The sequence below is a fragment of the Hylobates moloch genome, unplaced genomic scaffold, assembly GCF_009828535.3.
Source record: "Hylobates moloch isolate HMO894 unplaced genomic scaffold, HMol_V3 SCAFFOLD_12, whole genome shotgun sequence".
NCBI classification, from domain to species: Eukaryota; Metazoa; Chordata; class Mammalia; order Primates; family Hylobatidae; genus Hylobates; species Hylobates moloch.
The window spans coordinates 87773823-87794287 of NW_026652287.1; the positions used below are offsets into that span (position 1 = coordinate 87773823).

The 20465-nt window shown below is 35.8% G+C and overlaps 3 protein-coding genes across 5 annotated transcripts in view; 1 reads left to right on the forward strand and 2 right to left on the reverse strand.

Moving 5' to 3' along the window:
• The window catches only part of CUNH12orf50 (chromosome unknown C12orf50 homolog), a 56107-nt gene extending 54368 nt beyond the window's left edge, over positions 1-1739 (reverse strand). The window contains exon 1 of the mRNA XM_058424950.1: positions 1503-1739. Within this exon, the coding sequence (XP_058280933.1) occupies positions 1503-1739 (237 nt within the window). The remainder of the gene's footprint in view (positions 1-1502) is intronic.
• Positions 1709-16187, forward strand: RLIG1 (RNA 5'-phosphate and 3'-OH ligase 1). 2 transcript variants are annotated; one of them, XM_032170868.3, is made up of 7 exons: positions 1709-1827; positions 6247-6364; positions 8907-9002; positions 9674-9790; positions 11600-11797; positions 12837-13006; positions 14259-16187. In XM_032170868.3, the coding sequence occupies exons 1-7, from the start codon at positions 1738-1740 to the stop codon at positions 14445-14447; spliced, it is 978 nt and encodes a 325-aa protein (XP_032026759.1). In that variant the 5' UTR covers positions 1709-1737; the 3' UTR covers positions 14448-16187. The 2 variants fall into 2 exon arrangements, with proteins under 2 accessions (XP_032026759.1, XP_058280936.1); XM_058424953.1 differs by lacking the exon at positions 1709-1827 and adding an exon at positions 1974-2161 and having other exon boundaries at positions 14259-14548.
• The window catches only part of CEP290 (centrosomal protein 290), a 94553-nt gene continuing 89298 nt past the window's right edge, over positions 15211-20465 (reverse strand). For both annotated transcript variants that reach the window (XM_032170866.2, XM_058424944.1), the window contains 4 exons: positions 20372-20445; positions 19679-19773; positions 16395-16474; positions 15211-15441 (listed from right to left, as the gene is read on the reverse strand). In XM_032170866.2, coding sequence (XP_032026757.1) covers positions 15211-15441; positions 16395-16474; positions 19679-19773; positions 20372-20445 — 480 coding nt within the window. The remainder of the gene's footprint in view (positions 15442-16394; positions 16475-19678; positions 19774-20371; positions 20446-20465) is intronic.

Here is a 20465-nt window from a genome sequence, read left to right on the forward strand (position 1 = left end):
ATTGATCCTGTGCCTCTCTCCTGATGAGGATTTGTGTTTCTGCCAGAAGCTTTGCTCCAGGTACTGATGAAACCAAAGTTTTGGAAATAGAAAGTGCTTCCTGAGACATGACTAGCTTTGCAACTACTATTCAAAGAATAAGTAGAGTGTGTTTTAGAAGATGAGTATTTCCCACAAATGACAGAATGTTGGACTTAAAAGGTTCTGTGGCAGTTTGGGAGGTGACAGTTGATAGTTGTGAAAGTTGTTGTCTCTTTGAGATTCGTGAAACAAGCCGCTTTTTAGAATGCCTCTGAAGGAGCAAAGAAGTCACTGGCACTCGAGTATAAAATGCTAAAAAGTTTCTGGTCCCAACAGCACACAGCCGGCATCAGGTGTTTTTTTTTTTGATAAATGTGGGCGGGGTGTGATGTGGGAGAACTTTTTGTGTTTTCCTGTGAGAAAAAGATAGTAGAAAAGAAAGTAAACACTTTGAAATGGCAAATCTCTTTCTTCCTCCCTCCCCTCTGAATCCAGCAATAAAAAAACCGTGAACATTTTTTAAATTTTATTTTTTTCACTGTCAGTATTCAATATAACTGTGAACTTTTTAAAGGAGATGTTTTATTCTTTGAGAACCCCCTTACTAGTTAGATACCTCTAAGTGAGATATAGTTGTTTAATTTTTCCAAGGGCTAAGTCAGTAACATATTGGACAGTTGTGTACAAGCAGATAAGACAAAGAAATGAGACCTGGGCCTAGTCCAAGCCCATAAAGGATGGCAGTAAAGTCAAAATTTCCCTACAACTTCAGGCTAGGAACTACTACATGCAGTGAGATGGAAAGGTTACTATTCCTGAATATTTAGTATTTATTTTATTTAGTCATTGTCCATCTTATCACTTACCCTCAAAATATTCTTTTGAGCAGTAAGTTAAAGCTGTTTTTAGCTCGCAGTTGATTGACTACCATTACTCAAGCCATTTGGGCTGTTGGAGCTCACCTTTAATTAAACAAGATTGCTATGAAAAACTTGAGAATGAAATCTGGTTGTAGGTATTCCTGTACTTTTGGATTAGTCTAAGGCTGAAATTTCGCACTCACTCCGAAAAGAACATCAGAACGGTTTCGACCATGTTATGCTGCACAATAAGGCGTAGTTCAAACGATAACTTTTTTTTGATCCCAGGTGTTTTATTATAGGGTTTTCTGATAGTCTTACCGGAAAGGCAGTTTTCATTCTGCTTGGGAACTGGGGATGTCTCTAGTTATTTCTAAACTTCTACAGTGCTTCCCCCACAAACTAAAGATAACAGGCAAGTAGTTTCCATTGGAACTGTGTTAAATCGACATCTGAAATGTTCATTGCTTATAACTTGATCTTATTTAATTTCCAACAAAATCATTGGTTACTAGGTATTGCTAAGTACACACGTTCGGGAAACGCATTTCTTTTTTTTTTTTTTTCCCCCACGGTTATTAAAACAGAGGTGGGGGGCGGAGGACGCACGTGGGAACGCACCAGGTGCCTCAGCTTCTGCACTACAACTCCCAGAAGGCGCCGCGGCCAGGAAGCCGCTTCTGGACGGGTGATCCCGCCCCTCGCTGGACTTGGTAGTTGGGGCGCAGCCGCGGTGGCTGGGCGCGGAGTGTGAGTGGCCTGAGCTCCGAGGGTGACTGCTGCAGGGCTTCTCCACGACTGGACCGGGCGCCGCTCGAAAGCGCGCCCTCCATTCGCACTGCTTGTTGTGCTCATCATGAAGCGCTTGGGCTCCGTGCAGCGGAAAATGCCGTGTGTGTTTGTGACGGAGGTGAAAGAGGAACCTTCCTCCAAAAGGGAGCATCAGGTACGGAGGAGCGCCGGGCAGGCTTGGCGGCCCGCGTGGGCTCCTCCCCGCGGCGCTGGCTCAGTGCGAACCCGGCGAGGGCGGCTGGGCGCGTTAGAACTGCCCTGCAGGCCAGGAGCCTCTGTAGGTTTCGCCGGGGAGGTCTGGGGTGGGAGTTCGTACGCCCTGAGCTCCAGGTTCTTGTACTTTTCTTAGTTGTGAGGGAGGGAATTTGCGAAAGAACTCTCCTTATCAGGAGATTCAAACTTGTCCTCGCAGGGAAATGGATAACCCACATCCACAGCATGTCCCTTTCTTTTCAGGTCAGCACCTTTTGGGGAAACCCCCTAATCAGGTAATTGCCACAGTCCGAGCTTTACTACTTTTCAAGAGTGCAGTAAGAAAGGGTGGATATTAGAAGAATTGCTTTACCTGTTCTGTCCGAACCAGTGGCGGTGTTGACAGTAGCCTAAATTAGGTCACTGAAGTTCACACCTCATATTACCAGTAATTACTTAATTTATTCTGACTTTGGTGTTCTCAAGGTTTTCTATTGCAGCAACGTGTTTTCCATAGTGTGCCCTCGGTAAATGCTAGTGAGTAACCTATATTTGGGTAATTTTTTCATATTGTACTATAAAACGTTGTAGTCTTTGATCAGTAGAATCCCCAGTGATTAGTTGGGTGCTTCCCAACTTTGCTGATTTCAAACAAAACCAACATGTCCATTGGAAATCCATCTCACTTGAGTTTCATCATTGGCACTGGCTTTCTCGTCTTCTAGACTAAAACTTGTTTAAGGCAAAGATTGCCCTGTTATCTTTACTCCTAGCTTCTAGGACCTGGCACGTGGTAGGCACTGGATAAATATTTGTTGAATTAAAGAATGAACCCTGGAATCATTTCATGCCAGTTTTCCATTCACTTTGATGCTTTTTACCTTATAGCATCTGATCTTTTCATGCTTTCTATTGCTGTCACAGCTGTTACAGTTAATATTTCATGTCCTGCTCATTGCACCACCTAATTGGTCTTACTTGCCACTCAGACTGATCATCACCATGTTCTTTCCTCGTCAAAATACCACAGTTATTACTCAATTTGTAGCAGTAATTGGCTTTTTTTTTTTTAGCTGTAACAAATGTAATCCATATGAAACATTATCATCTGTTTTAGTATTTCACTCTACTGTGATTTTCAACTTCGTATGTTGGAGGGGAGTAGTTTGTAAAAGTATTCTCCACCAGGGAAAATAAGCAGCCCCTTCTCTTAACTTCTCTGCAGTTAAGAACAGCTTACAATATCGTTTATATAGCATAGCATCCACATTCTTAATTATAATTCAGGGCCTCCCAGTAATGAGGCTCAATCTACCTTCCATCGTCCTTAAAGTGGATTCTCTGTTTTAACCATCTATTTCATCTTGTGAACATATCAACCACAATCCTGTCTCATATTTTTGCTCAGACTGTTCACTCTGGATTACCTCTAGAGTGTTTTTAATTTTTCAAGTCAGTTCTTCTCCATAAAATCTTAAATCAACTTAGCCATCTCAGTGATTTCCGCTACCCAGAAATTGTAGAGGGCCACTCAATTGATATTCCCTATTTTAATACACGTACCTTGTTTTTCCATTAATAGTCTAAAGCCTTTTATGACAGGTGGAGAAGGAGAACTTTGTGTACCCCTCGGTGTCCCGTGTTGTCCTTTGGATATGTCGATAGCAAAGAGCAGATGATTGATTTTTATGGAAGGAATGTTTATACTCATCAGGAGCTCCATGGGGCAGAGTAGTCTTCCCCCCCACCATAGGATCTTTGATAAATTTAGATACACACACACTGCTATTGGACCAGACCCTGTGGCTCTACCACCCTGGGTTAAATTGATATCCTTTGAAACCAGCATCATAAGTTGATGAAAACCAGTTGTATTTTTAAAGTACTGAATCCCTACTAGATGATTATACTTTAAAAGTATTGAATCGGTACTAGAAGGGGCTAATTTCTTAGTTTACCTGTTTGCAATAGTGCATTAGTCTTAAGCTCACACATAGCAGTATGTTTATATTGTACAGTGTTGTTTCATTTTGTAAGATGATGCTACTTCAGATACAGACTATAGAAGTGGCATAAGTCTTTTTCAGAAATGAAAATGAATTATAGATAAAAAGTTAGTAGGAACCCAAGAAACTGTCTTTTCCTCATCCTTGGTGCCCTTCTTCTTCCTGACAGTAGAAAAACCATAAATTAAATATGTAAACAGCTCACTACTGATAAAGCTGAAAGGTACAAAAAGTGAGTACTCTCAAAGCAAACAAACTCAAAGGAAAAACAAAAGGCAAGTGATTCTTAGTAGTTTTAACAATGAAAATTGTTAGGGGAAAAACATGAAAAAAACAAAATCAGCCTCAAATCTTGAGTACTCATGGTGCAAAGACATAGAACTAAAATGGTTCTGAAGTATGTGGTATAACATCTCTAAGATGGCATAGTGGGCCAGCTTGTGCTATCAGCGGGGCTGTATTTATAGGAGTGCTAATACGAGGTCTCGCCTAAGAGGTGATGCCAGCAGGTTTTACTCCTTTTTTATATTCTGCTTGCATAGTCTAGGACAAGGCCGTTCACAAACTAGATGCTCAAACTTTGTTGAATGAGTTACCACAAAGATTTTTAGATCAACATAGACTCCTGAATACAACTTTCAAAGTAAACAATTCATCAGACTACATGGGGATGTCAGGTAACTGTGAAGAAAACTGTTGTCAAAGTGAAGCCTAACCCAAGAGTCAAGAGATTTGTTTTATAGAGGCAACTTTTCTTTTGCCATCTTGAACGTTTTTTAAGTAAATAAACCATAGCTGATACAGCTCAGAAATTTAAGTTTGTAGTACTGTCATGTCTAATATAAATCACTATTAATGGTAGGAAACCATCAGGGGGTGAACTTTCCTTTCAAGCAGATAATATATTTTCCTAAGAGTATTTGTTGAACTTTATGATGATACATCTGAAGATTTTTAGGATATAAAACTGAATCAAGGATAAAATTGTTCTGAAAATTAAGATGCTTTTAAAGTCTGTGATCTGTTGTTTAGACAGAGATGCAAGCTCTGTGACAATGAAGGTATACTAATGATAATTGCTTCATGAAAAGGATGAAAATCATAGTTTTTCAGCCTGTGCTTATAATAGCAGTTGTTTATCATGCAGTTGAGGAGGAAAAACATGAAAAAAGTAAATCCAGAAATCATTTGATTTTGGCTCTTAAAGAAACTTCTTGGTAGCAAATAGAAACTGATGTCAATTATATTGAGAAAGATGCACTGAAAAAGAGACAAGAAGTATGCCAAAAGGTTCTTTGTGATACATTTGAAGGGTGATGACGTGGGTGATTGATTTATGCCTTTGTATATTTCATTTACAGATTTTCTATAATGAGTATCAATTAGCTTTGCAAGGAAAAAAAAGGTTAAAAAAGGCAAAAACAAAGTATGAACTATCTTCCATCTCTTTTGCCTGCTCCCTGAGAATGTGACCTGAGACAGGAGTACATTACCACATCCTTGCTAAGACTCCTTATGAACCAAGTCTTAATTAAAAAACAAGTTTTGTAAATCACAAAAATGTTTGTGCTTATAAAAAAAGGGGAAAGTCTCATGTACTGAAGAGCAGATTGACTCTTGGGAAAACTGAAAATTATGATTGAAAGATACTTGTATTAAACTACCAGAAGCACTTACGAAGTTTAAGTTAATTAAACATACAATCTAGTTTTACCTTCACACAGATCCAGACTCAGTGTCTGCCTTGCATTCTTCAGACACATCAAGAAACCTTACCTTTTGTTTTTTTCCTCAGATATTTACATGGTATTCCTTTGCTTCAAATTTGGTTAAAGGTTGCCTCCTCAAAGTTTCCCTTTCCACCATATCCAAAATAGCACCTCCTCCCTCTTTCCTTTACCCATTTGTTTTTAGCACTTGCTTGTCATAGCTAACATTATATTATGCGTTGTGCTTCTTTTGTCTCCCTCATTAAAATGCAAGTTTCACCCAAGGCAGGTACTTTTTTGTTCACCTCTGTATTTCCAGTGCTGAAGACAATGCTTAATCTTAGGCATTTAGTAAATAATTGCAGGTATATGATTAAATATACTGAATGCCTGTGCTAGGGATGCAGCGTTGCAAAGAACAGAGGTGGATAAAGAAACGTAAATAATTACAGAATTGTGTAGAAAAATCAGATGTTGCTGTGATAGCACAGAAGGGAGGGAACAATTCGGAACTTCACAGAATAAATATTTTTAAATCATTCTGAAAGATGAACCGGAGATCATCCCTTAAAACTAATGAAATTAAGAAGATTTCAGGTTGAGCATGTGTGCAAAGACATTGAGGCTATCTATCTTAAACCGGTTTTCTCTCTCTCTTTTTTTAAGCCATTTAAAGTTTTGGCAACTGAAACTATAAGTCACAAGGCATTAGATGCAGATATATACAGTGCAATTCCAACAGAAAAAGTGGATGGAACATGTTGTTATGTTACTACCTATAAAGGTAAAATAAAACTAATATTTACTACAAATATTACTTATTTTTCTTAATCACTTTACAGTCTATCTGAAATGAGGCATTTGCTCTTCATAAACCCTTGGAAACCTAAGTATAGTAGTAAAACAAAAAGGTCACAATTGTTACAGTTTACTTATTATATTATTGTATTTTCTTCTTAGGGGAAAAAAGGAAGGTAACTAAAATATTTACTTAATACCCTTAAGGTCCCAGGCAGTATGGTGCTTGATATATATTATCTCCAATTTGTACAAGTAGCCTCTCCATTTCACAGACAATAAAAATGAGGTTTAGTAAACTTAATTTGTCCAAGACCCAATAGTGACTGAATGGCTGAACTGGCAATGGGACCTATGTTTGTGTGACCCTTAAGCTTGTTCTTCCTGCACTGATTCCAGGGGCTTTATTCTTCTTGGCAGTGTCTCTAATTAATTTCACTATAATGTAGTTTAAAAGGTAGAAATGCAAATAGAAATTATCAGTCATTTTAAGAAGAAATGTATGGAAAAGAGATTTTTTTTTGCGATTATTTTTGGATGGTGAGATTACCTCTCACTTCCAGAAAAAACTAGCTGTGGACACATTCCTGGGGCATTAAATGGACATCTGGACACATTCCTTGTATCAGGAAATTTATTCTGAAATGCAGTAAAATAACTGGGCTAAAGCATACATAATATTTGCCATCTTAACCATTTTTAAGTATGCAGTTCAGTGGCATTAAGTATGTTTACATTGTTGCGCTACTATCATCACCTTCCATCTCAAGAATTGTTTTCATCTTATAAAACTGAAATGCTACTCGTGAAACAACAACTCCTTGTTCTCCCACCACCAGCCCCTTGTAACCAGCATTCTACTGTCTCTATGAATTTGACTACTCTAGGTATTTCATATAAGTAGAATCATAAAGTGTTTATTTTTTGTGACTGGCTTATTTCACTTAGCATAATGTCCTTAAGGTTCATTCATGTTGGTTGCATGTATCAGAATTTTATTTTTAAAGCTGAGTAATATTCCATTGCATGTATCTAGCACATCTTGTTTATCCAGTCAACCATTGGTGGACAGTTGGGTTGCTTTCATCTTTTGACTATTGCGAATAATGCCACTGTAAACAGGCATGAACAGGTATCTGAGGCTGTGCTTCCACAGAAGTGGAATTACTGGATGATATGGAAATTCCAATTTTTTGAGGAGCCACCGTACTGTTTTGCATAGTGGCTGCAGCCATTTACATTTCCACCAACGGTGCACAAAGGTTCCAGTCTTTCAATTTCCTCACCAGCACTTATTTTCTGCTTTTTTCTGTTTGGATTTTTGTTTTTGTTTTTTGATAGTAGCCATTCTAATGGATGTAAACGAATTGCATTTTTTATGTTTACTGGTAAAAAAGAAACAAAAGGTCCATTGAACCAGAAATGATAATACCGTTTTAATCTGGTTCTTCATATTATTTATCTGGATAGCTAATAAGTAGTACAGAATATTTGGACCACTGTACAGCAGTTTCTTTATAAACCTTGGATTTGTATATTTGAGAAAACTGTAAAAGATTTTTCAGACTCTGATGTCTATTAAGAAACTATAGTGTGTATCATTATGCATGAGGATGGCAAACTGGGTTAGAATTTAACTGCTAAAGTCAAGTCACAGAACCCAGAGTGACAATGCTTACAAATCCACATTTATTACTACTAAATTATTACTACTAAGGCATTAAAAGTAAAGATGTGTATTACAGCCAAGGACTGTCTCACAGTAAGGAGTATGGAGAGGCCAAGTAAAAGCTACTATTGTTCCCTGCTTTAGGGCCTTGGCAGGACACATTTTCTTAGATCAGGAACCACTTATGTGTGCAGGCAAACAGCTTGGAACCAGGGAATGCAAAATGGACTCACAGCTGGGGATTTTTATATTTTTACTGGTCACGTAGGTAGGCATCTTGATGCTAAGTAACCAGCTTCAACAGCAGAGCCCTCCAGGGTTCTCAGACCAAGCTATCAGTCTCACTCCTACCAATAAAGAATACTAGCACAGTGCCCTGCAACTCCTCAGATCCATGAGTACAAATCAACATTATTAGTATTTTCATGCCTTGATCAGGGGTCAGTGCCATGCAAAACAGCTCAGCCTGATTCCAGATGTGTCAGAATTAACCCTTACAGCACAGTGTTATGTTTGTGGGGGAGGGGTGGGGTGAATACAGTTATCTGGTTATGTTTCCATTTTGTAGAGGTAGCTTCAGTTGCCCATAAATGCTGCTTACTCATACAATATGACTATGCAGTGTCCTTATAAAAAAGATCATATATTTACTTTTTGTCTCATCCCCTTCATTCTTTAACCAGAGAAATAAGTCTTCTAATAGCATCAGGTACTGCTAGGAGGTATATATTCTTAGACTGCATATTTTCCTTTGTCTTGAGAAATTAGCCTCCTGTTTATTGACAAACTGTATTCTGAAATGTCTTTCAAGATGAGTTTTGTTTGCGTCATACTTTTCCTTTTGTTATTACTTTTTTAGATCAGCCATACCTTTGGGCTCGACTAGATAGAAAACCCAACAAACAAGCTGAAAAAAGATTTAAAAACTTTTTACATTCAAAAGAAAACCCAAAAGGTTAGTTTTTTTTTTAACTTTTCATGTTTAAATAGCTGAAATTTGTGGCATATTTATTGCTATGGTATTTCTGTACATTATCGTTCTGTATAATTTAAGCAATTTAGGAAAACTATAATTGAATACTTTTATATATAAAAGGATATTATTGAAAAATATTGTAAAATATTTTCATATTTGTCACTTTTCTTTATGAGTCTGTTAAAACATACAAATTACTGCATATTGAAATGAGTGACACATTTTGTGTAAGAGAGAAATATGTAATTTTATAAATCAAGTACAAATCTCAGGAAATTAATATTTTTAATTATTAAAATGCTTTTAAATATCTGTAGCAGATACACTCATTGTATATCTATGCATTCATGTATTTATGTTTATATTTGTATTCATAGTATATTAAAAATTCATAAATCTAATAATGGAATATGGTTACTTTAGTTCGACTGTTAAATACTGTATACAAATGGCGTATATGAAATTGAATATTTAAATTGTTAGTACCCTAATCTTAAGTACAGTCACGTTGTGGTGATAATGAACGGAGAATAATTGTGTCACACCTGATATTATGAGGTTTTAGTAGCTGTTCCCATTTTGCGCCTGTTTAGTATTTTACATTTTTTAAGTATCACCACATACAATATTATCTTTTTAATATCTTTTAGAATTTTTTTGGAACGTTGAGGAGGACTTCAAACTAGCTCCAGAGTGCTGGATACCAGCAAAGGAAATAGAACAAATAAATGGGAACCCAGTGCCTGATGAAAATGGACACATTCCTGGTATCATGATATCTCTTCTAGTGCAGTTTTGTGTTTACTAGTAAAATGATCAAAATATCCATTCAATCAGAAATTACAGCATTTTAATCTGGTTCTTCATTAATATATATAGCACAGAATTTCTGAATCAAATTTATGTAAAGTCCTACATTTTATATCAAAGATGTTTCATATCAAGAATGTCCTCTTAGGTTTATAATCTTTTCTAAGATGGCCATTTTTTACTAGCTGTAGTCTGTGACAATAAAGCGTCAAAAGAGAATAGCCTTGATGCCAGGTGCAGTGATCACACCTGTAATCCCAGCACTTTGGGAGGCTGAGGTGGGTGGATTGCTTGAGCCTAGGAGTTTTAAGACCAACCTGGGCAACATGGCAAAACCCTGTCTCTACAAAAATTACAAAAAGTTAGTTGGGCATGGCATTGTGCGCCTGTAGTCTCAGCTACTTGGGAGACTAATGTGGGAAACACCTAAGCCCTGGAAGTTGAGACTGCAGTGAACCATGATCGTGCTACTGCACTCTAGCTTGAGTGTTGGACTGTGACCTTGTCTCAAAAAAAAAAAAAAACAAAAGAGGGAATAGCTTCCAAGTTCTTGTCAAGATAGATGAGATGATCTAGTCTGAAATGAGATTTAAGAAGTGGCTATACCTTTAGATTAGGGATGGGAAAATTTTGCAAAGGTATGCTGAATAGGAAGATATCCCAGATTAAGGTTATAGGTTCTCAACTGGCATGTCTTGAGTGCCCATTATGTGCAAAGTCCTCTTAGTTTCTGGTAATACAAAAATGAAGGTCAGAACCCTTGTCCTCAATGATCTTTAATTAGACATTGGGAGAAATCAACCAATAATAGTATGATTTAAGAACTAACAGGAATGAATACATCAGGTACCACTGGAGAAAAGAGGAGGAATTCCTCATTCAGCTTGTGGTTAGTGGAGGCTCCCAAGAGGAGCAGACATCTGTACTGAAGCTTAAGGACCAGGAAGTCAGCTGACAAGGAAGAGGGAAGATCAGCTTAGGCAAACTCCCAGGAAGAGGAGAGGGCACGGGGTATTTTGGATATTTTATATAACACTTTATTGCAGCTAGAATGTTCAGGGTATATGACATCATGAAGCGGCTGTAAAAGTTGAGGCCAGGGCTCAGATCGGAAAGGCCCTTTTATTCTATCTAAAGGAGTTTGAAGTTTATCCTAAAGATAATGATTTTTAATCAGTGGTACAGCAAAAGCAAATTTAAGTTTTAGAAATAGAACTATGATAAAAGTGGGTTGGAGTTCACTGGAGGCTAGGTGACCAGCAAAGAAGTTATTACAGTAATCTAGTGTAATGAAGGGAGCCAATTCTGGCAATAAGAATGAGAAGGGTAATAGCAATAAACGTGGCATCAGTAAATTGTTTGGTATATACTGGAACATTTTAATAAAGTTGGAACACTTACTGCATTATGTCCATTGTCCCTGAAGCTTGAGAGAAGGTAGAGAGAAAACTTATTTTATATAAAAAATTTTGAGTGCTGTGTCTTAGAATAATGCTCAGTTCTTACTGAATAAGGGTGAATTTTCTAGGAAGAGAATGCTAGGTGCTGTGTAGTGAATAACAGGTTAATTCTACAGAATAAAAAATGAACCCTTATGATTTTTTAAAAAGTAATAAACTGTTAACTTTCCCACTGAATTTTAAAGTAATATCTCTTTGTGATAGACACCCAGAAAACATGGGAAATTTACCACAAAAATAGAAATTACCTATAGTGTCAATCCAAAGAAAAGCAATCTAATAACAATTTTCTTCTTTATATGATAGGTTGGGTACCAGTAGAGAAAAACAACAAACAGTATTGCTGGCATTCCTCTGTAGTTAATTATGAATTTGAAATTGCCCTGGTACTAAAACATCATCCTGATGATTCTGGACTTTTGGAAATTAGTGCAGTGCCACTTTCAGATCTCTTAGAACAAACACTGGAGCTCATAGGAACAAATATCAATGGAAACCCATATGGTGAGTGAAGACTTTTTCTTGTTCAGTTATTGTAACTGACATTTATAAAGAGAACTTTCTAGGTCAACTTAAAAAACATACACACACTAAAGAAATGACTAACAAATTTGAGTTAGTTTCCTAGGATTATATCCATTTCTGTTAACTTTACATTCGCGGAGAAATGAAACCATTTTATTAATCCAAAAGGTTGATTTTTATCCTCATTCTTTCCTGTAATAATATTACACAACTATGTATGAAAAGTAATGACTCAGTTGTAACTCCCTTGCTTTTAAAAATTCAGGTGAGTTGAGTCGATTGATGAAAATGCACTTTTCATTGTTATTATAGCATCAATTTAAATAGCCAACGGTATAAAGTAAGTAAAGAATTGGCAATGAATACCATGTTAAGTATCAAAATATATATCATGATGAATTGAGTGCAAGTACTGAGAGCACTATGGGTTACACCTTGCTGACAAAGGGATGGGAAGACAGACCTAAGGATGCTAAAGCTATAATAGGAAAATCCTATATAGAGATCAAAAGTAGAATGCCAGGTGTAAAGAAGCTAAGATGGTAATTAGACAAGTTATCAGAGATACAGTGCAGCTGTTTGGCAAATGTTGAAGAATAGTTGAATGTGGCCAGTGCCACACTGGTACCAAAGGTTGGTAGACTTTTTCTGCAAAATGCAGAGTAGGTATTTTAAGTTTTGTGGGCCACTCTTCTGAAAGGAGCTACAGACAGTACTTACATGAGTGGGTGCGGCTGTGTTCATGGAAAACTATTTACAAAAAAAGGTATCTGTCTAGACTTTTGGCCTGCAGGACATAGTTTGCTGAACCGTAGTGAAGAGTACACCAAGGTGGAATTTAGAGTTACTGGAATAAGGTGCCAGTGCACTGGGTTATATTCTTTTTAAGGAAACCAACCAGCCTTTCTACCTTTATTCCTAAGTGTTTCAAAAGACTTTATTTGAAGAGGTACGTTTTCTAGTTCTTTCTGAAAGTTCCTTTAAATGAATATGGCTAATGGCAAATTTTCCCACTTAGGGTTAGGGAGCAAGAAACATCCATTACATCTTCTTATACCACATGGAGCATTTCAAATAAGAAATCTACCTTCATTGAAGCACAATGATCTCTTGTCCTGGTTTGAAGGTTGCAAAGAGGGTAAAATTGAAGGAATAGTATGGCATTGCAGTGATGGCTGTTTAATAAAGGTAATGGCAAAAATAGCTCCGGTGGGGTATGTCATCTTATATTCCTACAACATAGTAGAAGTGATACTAAAATTCTCTCTACAAATGGCAGCAATTCTTATTTGCAGTAAAGAAATTTAATTTTCTCATCCCATGTACCACCATTTTTTAAGAGGTAAAACAGTGCTTCTCAGTGTGTATTGTGTGGGGCATTGATCGTAACAGGTGTGCTTCAGAATTAAAGTGATACTATATATCCCCTGCGTGGAAATTCATGTTGCACAGTAGTGCTGTCTGAGACATCTTGTACTAACTTAACTTAGCATCTCCCAGACTTGAGTGTAGACTCTGTGAGTAAAAAGAGTGCCAAGGTAACAGCTGATATATACAGAATGAATTATCTTATACTTTGTTCCCTTTCTGTCTCCTGGACTTGTCTATTTGATTTCTCACAGGTACTTGAAATTCATAATATTCAAAACTGGGCCTAGTTGTAACTCTCTGACTCCACATAATTCACTGAAGTAAAAACTTGGATATTAATTTTAACCCCTTTTCATTACTTCATACATCCAGTTATCAATTCCTAACAGTTCTAATCTATGTACTTCTTCCCAACCGTTAATTTTAATTTAAGCCAAGATTCATGGTTTAAGTATCATATCACCCTCCAAAAATAGTATCTTTCAGTTTTAGCCCTATCTTCTCCATTCTTCACAAACGAATGAGCATATTACTTTCCTGCATAAATCTGTTCAGTTATATTAAATATTCATGATCTGGCCCCTGCTTAATTTCCCAGAACTGCTCTCCACCTCTGCCCCCGCAAACATACTCACATTGTGGTTGCTGTAACCATATTGACATGATTGCAATTAGAGCAAAAAACTCAATTCTATCATATAACATTCCTTTCAATTAGAATGCCTCCTTGCCCACATTTTTCAGGTAGCTAGTCTATACTCAGCAACGGGCTCTATGATTCATAACATTTTATGGAGCCCGTTAATGTTCCTGGCATGTTTCCAGATGCTGGACATACAGTCAACAAAACAAGGTGTCTGCCTTCATGAAGCTCACATTCTAATGGGGAAGATAGACAATAAACAAATATGTAATATGTCAGGAGAAGAACAGCTACGAAAAAGAAACAGTAAGATAAAGTGGAGTCTTACACAGTACCTGGCAGACAGTAGGCACTCAAAATAAATATTTTTAAGTGAATGAAGATAGTATCTGTATGCTAAAGCTAATACCTTTTTTCTCTTTCCAGGTCCATCGCCATCATCTTGGCTTATGCTGGCCAATTCCAGATACTTACATGAATTCAAGACCAGTTATTATCAACATGAACCTGAACAAATGTGACTCTGCCTTTGATATTAAGTGTTTGTTTAATCATTTTTTAAAAATAGATAATCAGAAATTTGCCAGACTCAAAGATATCATATTTGATGTATAAAATGCAAATAAATTAGTTTATCATTATATTCTAATCTTGAATATTCTACCATATTTAAAAATATCTTAAGGTTCCTGTTCATTATGAAACATCAATATGTTTTCTACCATTTGTGAAGAAACGAATTTTCCAGTTTCAAGTACCTATTCAAAATTTTATTAAAAACCAGCAAATTAATTTTAATCTCTAGCCATAAAAACATAAGTAATAGTAAGCTCCTAAGCTTCTACAAAGGCTGGATTCTCTCCACTATAACTAAGTGGTAATTTAAAGACAACAATTTAATGTCACTAATTTTCAAAATTAAATAGTTTAAGCTCAATTTTGCTAGATATTTAACAAAACATACGGCTCAACCTCATAACCTATATGTGTGTATGTCTACATCTGTATATATATCATAGGATTTGAGAATCTTAACATGTATAAATAAGTATACATAAACTCCAATTTTAAATATTAAAATTGCTGAATTTGCCCTCATATTCTTTAAAAAACTTAAAACATTATGAATGTAGAGAAATTCACCAGAGCTCATTGCCTATTTGATGGCCATAACAAGTCTTCAAGTATATACTTTACTTTTATAATAAGTTGAAAATTTCATATAATTTTTTTTATTAAGAATTCCAATCTAAGTATAAAGGTACAAGGTAGGTAGTGAGAAGGAAATACTACAGTTCAGAGAACTGCTTATTTCCAAGTATATTTTAACTTATAAAGTTAATAAATAGTTAAATGAAACAAAGTTTATAGGTGACCTTTAGTAAATGGGGAAGTTAACAGGACTTTCTTCTTCATCTTCAAACTCTTCAGAAGCAGCAACAGGGCTAGTTAATTCAACTCCTAATTGTTCTGAAAGTTTTTTTACCTTCTCTTCCAAGAGAATATTCTTCTTCACTTCTTCCTTGTAATTATACTTAAGATCTTCAATTTCTTCAAAAAATGAAGGATCAAAATTTTCCAGTTCTTTTTTCAGCTTTTTTATTTCCTCCTAATAGAAACATTATCTTTAAAAGTTGCATATAGGAAATATACATATTTTAGGTTTGAACTAAGAGATTTAATTGTAAATATGAAAGCCAAAGTATTCCTGAATGGTCGAATACAGCAATAAAGGCAGAAGAATTAAGATTTTTCTTTGTTCCATTGTACAGTGTAAATAACTAAGTTGTTAACTGTCAAGTCCAGTTATCTATTCCATAAGTTGTGTTCTAGTCTTTGACTAAAATTTATCATCTCTTACAGTGGGACTTAATCTTTCTCGAAAAGCATGTAAGATCCTCTCAATAGAGTAATCAATCAAAAAGATTTTGTGATTCATAACATTGAAGTTAGTCTGGTTAAGAGTTTTGGTTTAGACTTCATTTATATTTTCCTTACGAATATCTAATATTTAATGAATAATGATCAACTTTTTATAAAGTTATTAATATGATCAGGGAAACCTTTGGGACTTCTGACAATTAGGCATCTGGTGAAGAGACAATTCAAGCCTTAGTGACTATTTAGAATAGCCAGTAATCACTAGCTAATTCTCATATCCATGCCTTTTTGTCCTGTTTACAGTCTTAAAAGAGGTAAAACATAGCAAATATTTTTTTAAGGGAACTATAACCTTAGGATTCCTGAAAAGAATTTCAAAAAAAACTAAAGACACTGTTGCCAATGTGACCCAAAACTTAAGAACATGCTAATGGCATATATTTGTTACAATTAAAAAACAAATTTACTACTTAATCCTATGTTGAGTCTGAATTTTTTGTTAGCTTTTATTTAATAAATATGTTAGGAATAGTCAAATGAACATAATTAACTTTGCAATATAAAGGTCAAATATAAGATGTTATTACTGAATTTTTTAGGATACGTACTTAAAGATGGTAATGAAAATAGTTTTCAACAGCTGTTTTCACAAAACGATACTAAAATATAATTAAATATTACCTTCAAATGCTGCTTTTCTAGATCTGACATTTTGAGCTGTGTCTCTAGATCTTTTACTTTTTCCTTTAGTTGATCAGCATCTGTCGAAAAAGTTATACAAATTAGACTCAGCTTTTTCCCACTACGAATGAGTTCAAGGTAATGGATTTGTTCTAGAGAACAGAGATACGTTTTATGAAACCTAGAACCTGGAAAATACTGGATTTTATGGCTGAAAAACTTCAGGATGTAAACACTTGATGCTACCTCCCTCCATCAAGTATTATAATTCCATAGCAGGCAGAAAGAGGTATGTGCTAGGTATTAGAAGTGTAGGCCAAGTTATTTTTTCTTCACATGATAGAACTTTTACATGAAAAAAATCCTAAAGCAAGGGAAACTTGTTAGGTACTAAAAGTACAACAGAAGAAAAGCAGACCGTTGGGTAAGGGGCTATAACCATAAGCTAGCCAAATGCTCCCGCTATCCAACACAACATTGGCTATTCCATGTAGGTTATTACACATTTACTGCACAATTACTATGTGCAAAACATGTCATGCAGGCTGTGTAATACAAAGGTAAGTAAGACATAGCCCTGATAATTTGGTAGGAAAACAAAAGTCTCCAAATACAGTACAAAAGTTCTAATTTATTGGATTCACCCTGCAAGTTAACATACCTCCAACTTTATCAGCAGGCAAATAGGATTTTTGCTTTAATGCTATCTTTGCTAGATATTTCTTTTCTTTAGATTATATTACACTACATTTAATAAGTCATATTTTACAGCCATTGAAAAATAATAAAATACTAAAAGTCTCAAGAAAGTAAGGGGCAGCAAACATTTTCATGGCTGGGACAAGTATCTTTCTTTTTTTTTTTTTTGAGACAGTCTTACTCTGTCATCCAGGCTAGAGTGCAATGGTGCAATCTTGGCTCACTGCAACAACCACTGCCTCCCAGGTTAAAGCGATTCTCCTGCCTTAGTCTCCCTTGTAGCTGGGATAACAGGCAAGTGCCACTATGCCTGGCTAATTTTTATATTTTTAGTAGAGACAGGGTTTCACCATGTTGGCCAGAATGGTCTCGAACTCCTGACCTCAGGTGATCTGCCCGCTTCAGCCTCCCAAAGTGCTGGGATTACAGGTGTGGTGCGCTACTGTGCTGGGCTTGGGATAAGCATCTTAAAAGTTATCTTGCCATTTATATAGACGGTGATTTAGAATTTCCAAAACAGTTCTGGTTTGATTTTAAGCCTTAATCTTTGAAAAATGACAGGTAATCTGTCTACTTCACATCAGAAATAAATAAGGAATTTTGAGGGTTCAGAAATTCCCTTAAGAAACAGGCTTGGAAAGATTAGAGAACTATCTATGGCCATATGACCCTTAATGCACATGCACCTGATCTCTAATCTCAGAAGCTAAGCACTGTTGGGCCTGGTTAGTATATGGATGGAAGGAAAATTATAAAATTTTCCTCACATCAACAGCATTAATACTGTGTCTAGTCTGGTACATACCAAGCTGGCTGCTATGAGACATATTTTGAGAGTATTTAATATGTACTTTTAGTTACCAAGATGTAGCATAGCATAGCAGGTTAAGGGCTAGGAATGCCAAGGAGCTGTGGAGTTTCATAGATTTAGATTTTAATCCTGCCTCTGCTATTTCCTAGCTGGCTTGGGGAATGGTTACTTAACCACTCTGAATCTGTTTATCACATAAAATGGAGACAGTAATACCTATCATCTATGGTTGTAAATATAGAATGCTTGTAAGGCAATTAGCGTAGTGTCTAGTACAACTCACACATGATGGCTTTTATTACAAATTAGTAATAGGACTACATAGCATATTGAAAAAGCTACAAGAGATAGTCAAAGATAGTTCAGATATAAATTGGTATAATCCTTTGGAGAGAATGGCATCTCTATCATCCTATCAAACAATGGCATAATTAGGTCAATAGATTAATCATATTTTATAAAAGCAGAAACTTGGAAGCAAACTAAATATCCATCAAAACATAAATGGTTCAATGTGCTTATACATGCAATAATACACTATAGAATTATTAAATGGATGAGATAGATTTATGAACAGACCTCAAAAGATGTCCATGATAAACTGTTAAAGGCAAATATGCTAGAAATGTGTATAGTATTAGTTCAATTTTATGTTACTTGCCAAGAAAATATATATACGTATATGCAAACAAAGTCTATTCTCTATCCATAGTAGTTTTGGTCTATAAAGTTAGCCCAATTCGTGAATATCAAACCACTGCTGCTAGGGGAAATATGTACAGACAAGCATATATATACATACACCTACATATCTCACACAGATGATAATCCTTAAATCCTAAAGATAACTCATCCTGGTAAATTCTATTTATTTACATAAGAAAACAAGGTTCAGAAGTGTTACGTGACTCTCCTAAGGCTAAAGCACTAAACAAGCTTCAGAATTGGGATTCAAATCCCTTCCAACAGGCCCCAGAGCCACAGCTTCTTGCACTATGCTGTGCTGCCCTCTACTGTCTCCATCCTCTGCTCACTGCTCTGTGAAAACTGAAATGAGAATACTGAGCACTGCCTTGTTGGACTTCGCTGGGGACATGTAGGTTGGATTATTCAAACTTTCCAAGGCTCTGTGGATGTTTGCAAATGTGCTGCGAGTGTTGATTTGGGGATTACATACACGCTTTAGTGAGGAGGTGATTTAGAAAATACAGAATCCACAAATAATGAGGATCTATTGTACATTGTACATATGAACATACAAACACATGTATGCATATGTGTGATATATATGTATACAAAATATGTGTGTATGTATATGTAGGAATGAGGAATGATTAGTAATCACTTTTGAATGGGAATGGAAGGGAGCAGAAAGATATTTTTACTTTGTAAAAGGAAAAAAATATAGGCAGTATTTACTTATTTTCAATTTTTAAAAATGTTCAGAGGACTTGAAAGAGCCTATACTTAGAAACTGGAAGCAACAGATTTAGTATTCATTGCTTAGCACTGTATTGTGATTAAATCTGTAACACTCAGATGAAGAACAAAGAGAAAAACACTTGGGTACTTGCTACTCTATAGTATAAACAACACAAAGAGAAAAATGGGAATATTTTTATATTAATAGCATAGAGAGACAAGAGACCCAAAGCTTATCAGGAATTCGATTTTATAGGGAGACAATGATCAGAAATCTGAGCCAAAAAAAAAAAAGGGCAAACCCAAATTCAAAAACTTGGGGGTAGTTAACATGTTTTTTAAAATACATTACCAGGTATGGTGCTTTCAGCTCCACTTTGGTCCTTGTTAGCTTCTATCTGATGGATTAATTCTGCTTTCTCTTTATCCAGCTGACTATTAGCTAATCTAGAACACAATGATAATGTGTTAAAAAAATAAAGCAGATATTGCTTCATAAAATATATAGGCATTTCTTATGAACTAGTGATGTACAGTAATCAGAACAAGCTAGTCTTTATCAAAGTAAACATTTACTCTCAATGCTACAGTGTCACCATTCTCAAACAAAAAGCCTGGAATACAAAAGCCTTCACGTTGTTCTTAATATCTGACCTGATGTCATTTGCAAGTGTGGTTTTGTTATAAGAGGAGCCTAATGAAAGCAGGCTACAGAGACCCCTGAAAGTAAAAAATTACTTGTTCTCTTTCATTAGTATTTTCCTCTGGGAAGCTAAGGTTTAACTCATTCTATGCTCTTAGAAAAGTTTAAACTAAATTACAAATTGGAAACTTATATTAGAGTTGGGTTTATCCTTTCTTTCCAGTGTGTTATGAAAAAGAGAGTGATTAGCATTAGAGGGAAGAAATAAGGACCTAATAAGCCTGTTAGGCAGTAAAGTTGAAAAATGCTTGTCTCTAGTTGTAGCAATTCTGAGTATATAAAAACTAATAATTTTTTTTTTTAAAGAAAAAAACAAAGTAGTCATATGAACACATGATGTACCTAAGAACTTGAAGCTCCCGTTTAAGGCCTTGCTCTGTCTCAGCACCTTCAGGAACATGTTTAAGAATCTTAATCTTTGGGGACAATGAAAAAT

Excerpts from the sequence above, each read along its gene's own strand:
- RLIG1 (XM_032170868.3), top strand. The coding sequence starts at position 1,738 with ATGAAGCGCTTGGGCTCCGTGCAGCGGAAAATGCCGTGTGTGTTTGTG. Across the intron at positions 1,828-6,246 it reads CCTCCAAAAGGGAGCATCAG|CCATTTAAAGTTTTGGCAAC; the intron begins GTACGGAGGAGC and ends TCTTTTTTTAAG. Across the intron at positions 9,791-11,599 it reads TGAAAATGGACACATTCCTG|GTTGGGTACCAGTAGAGAAA; the intron begins GTATCATGATAT and ends TTTATATGATAG.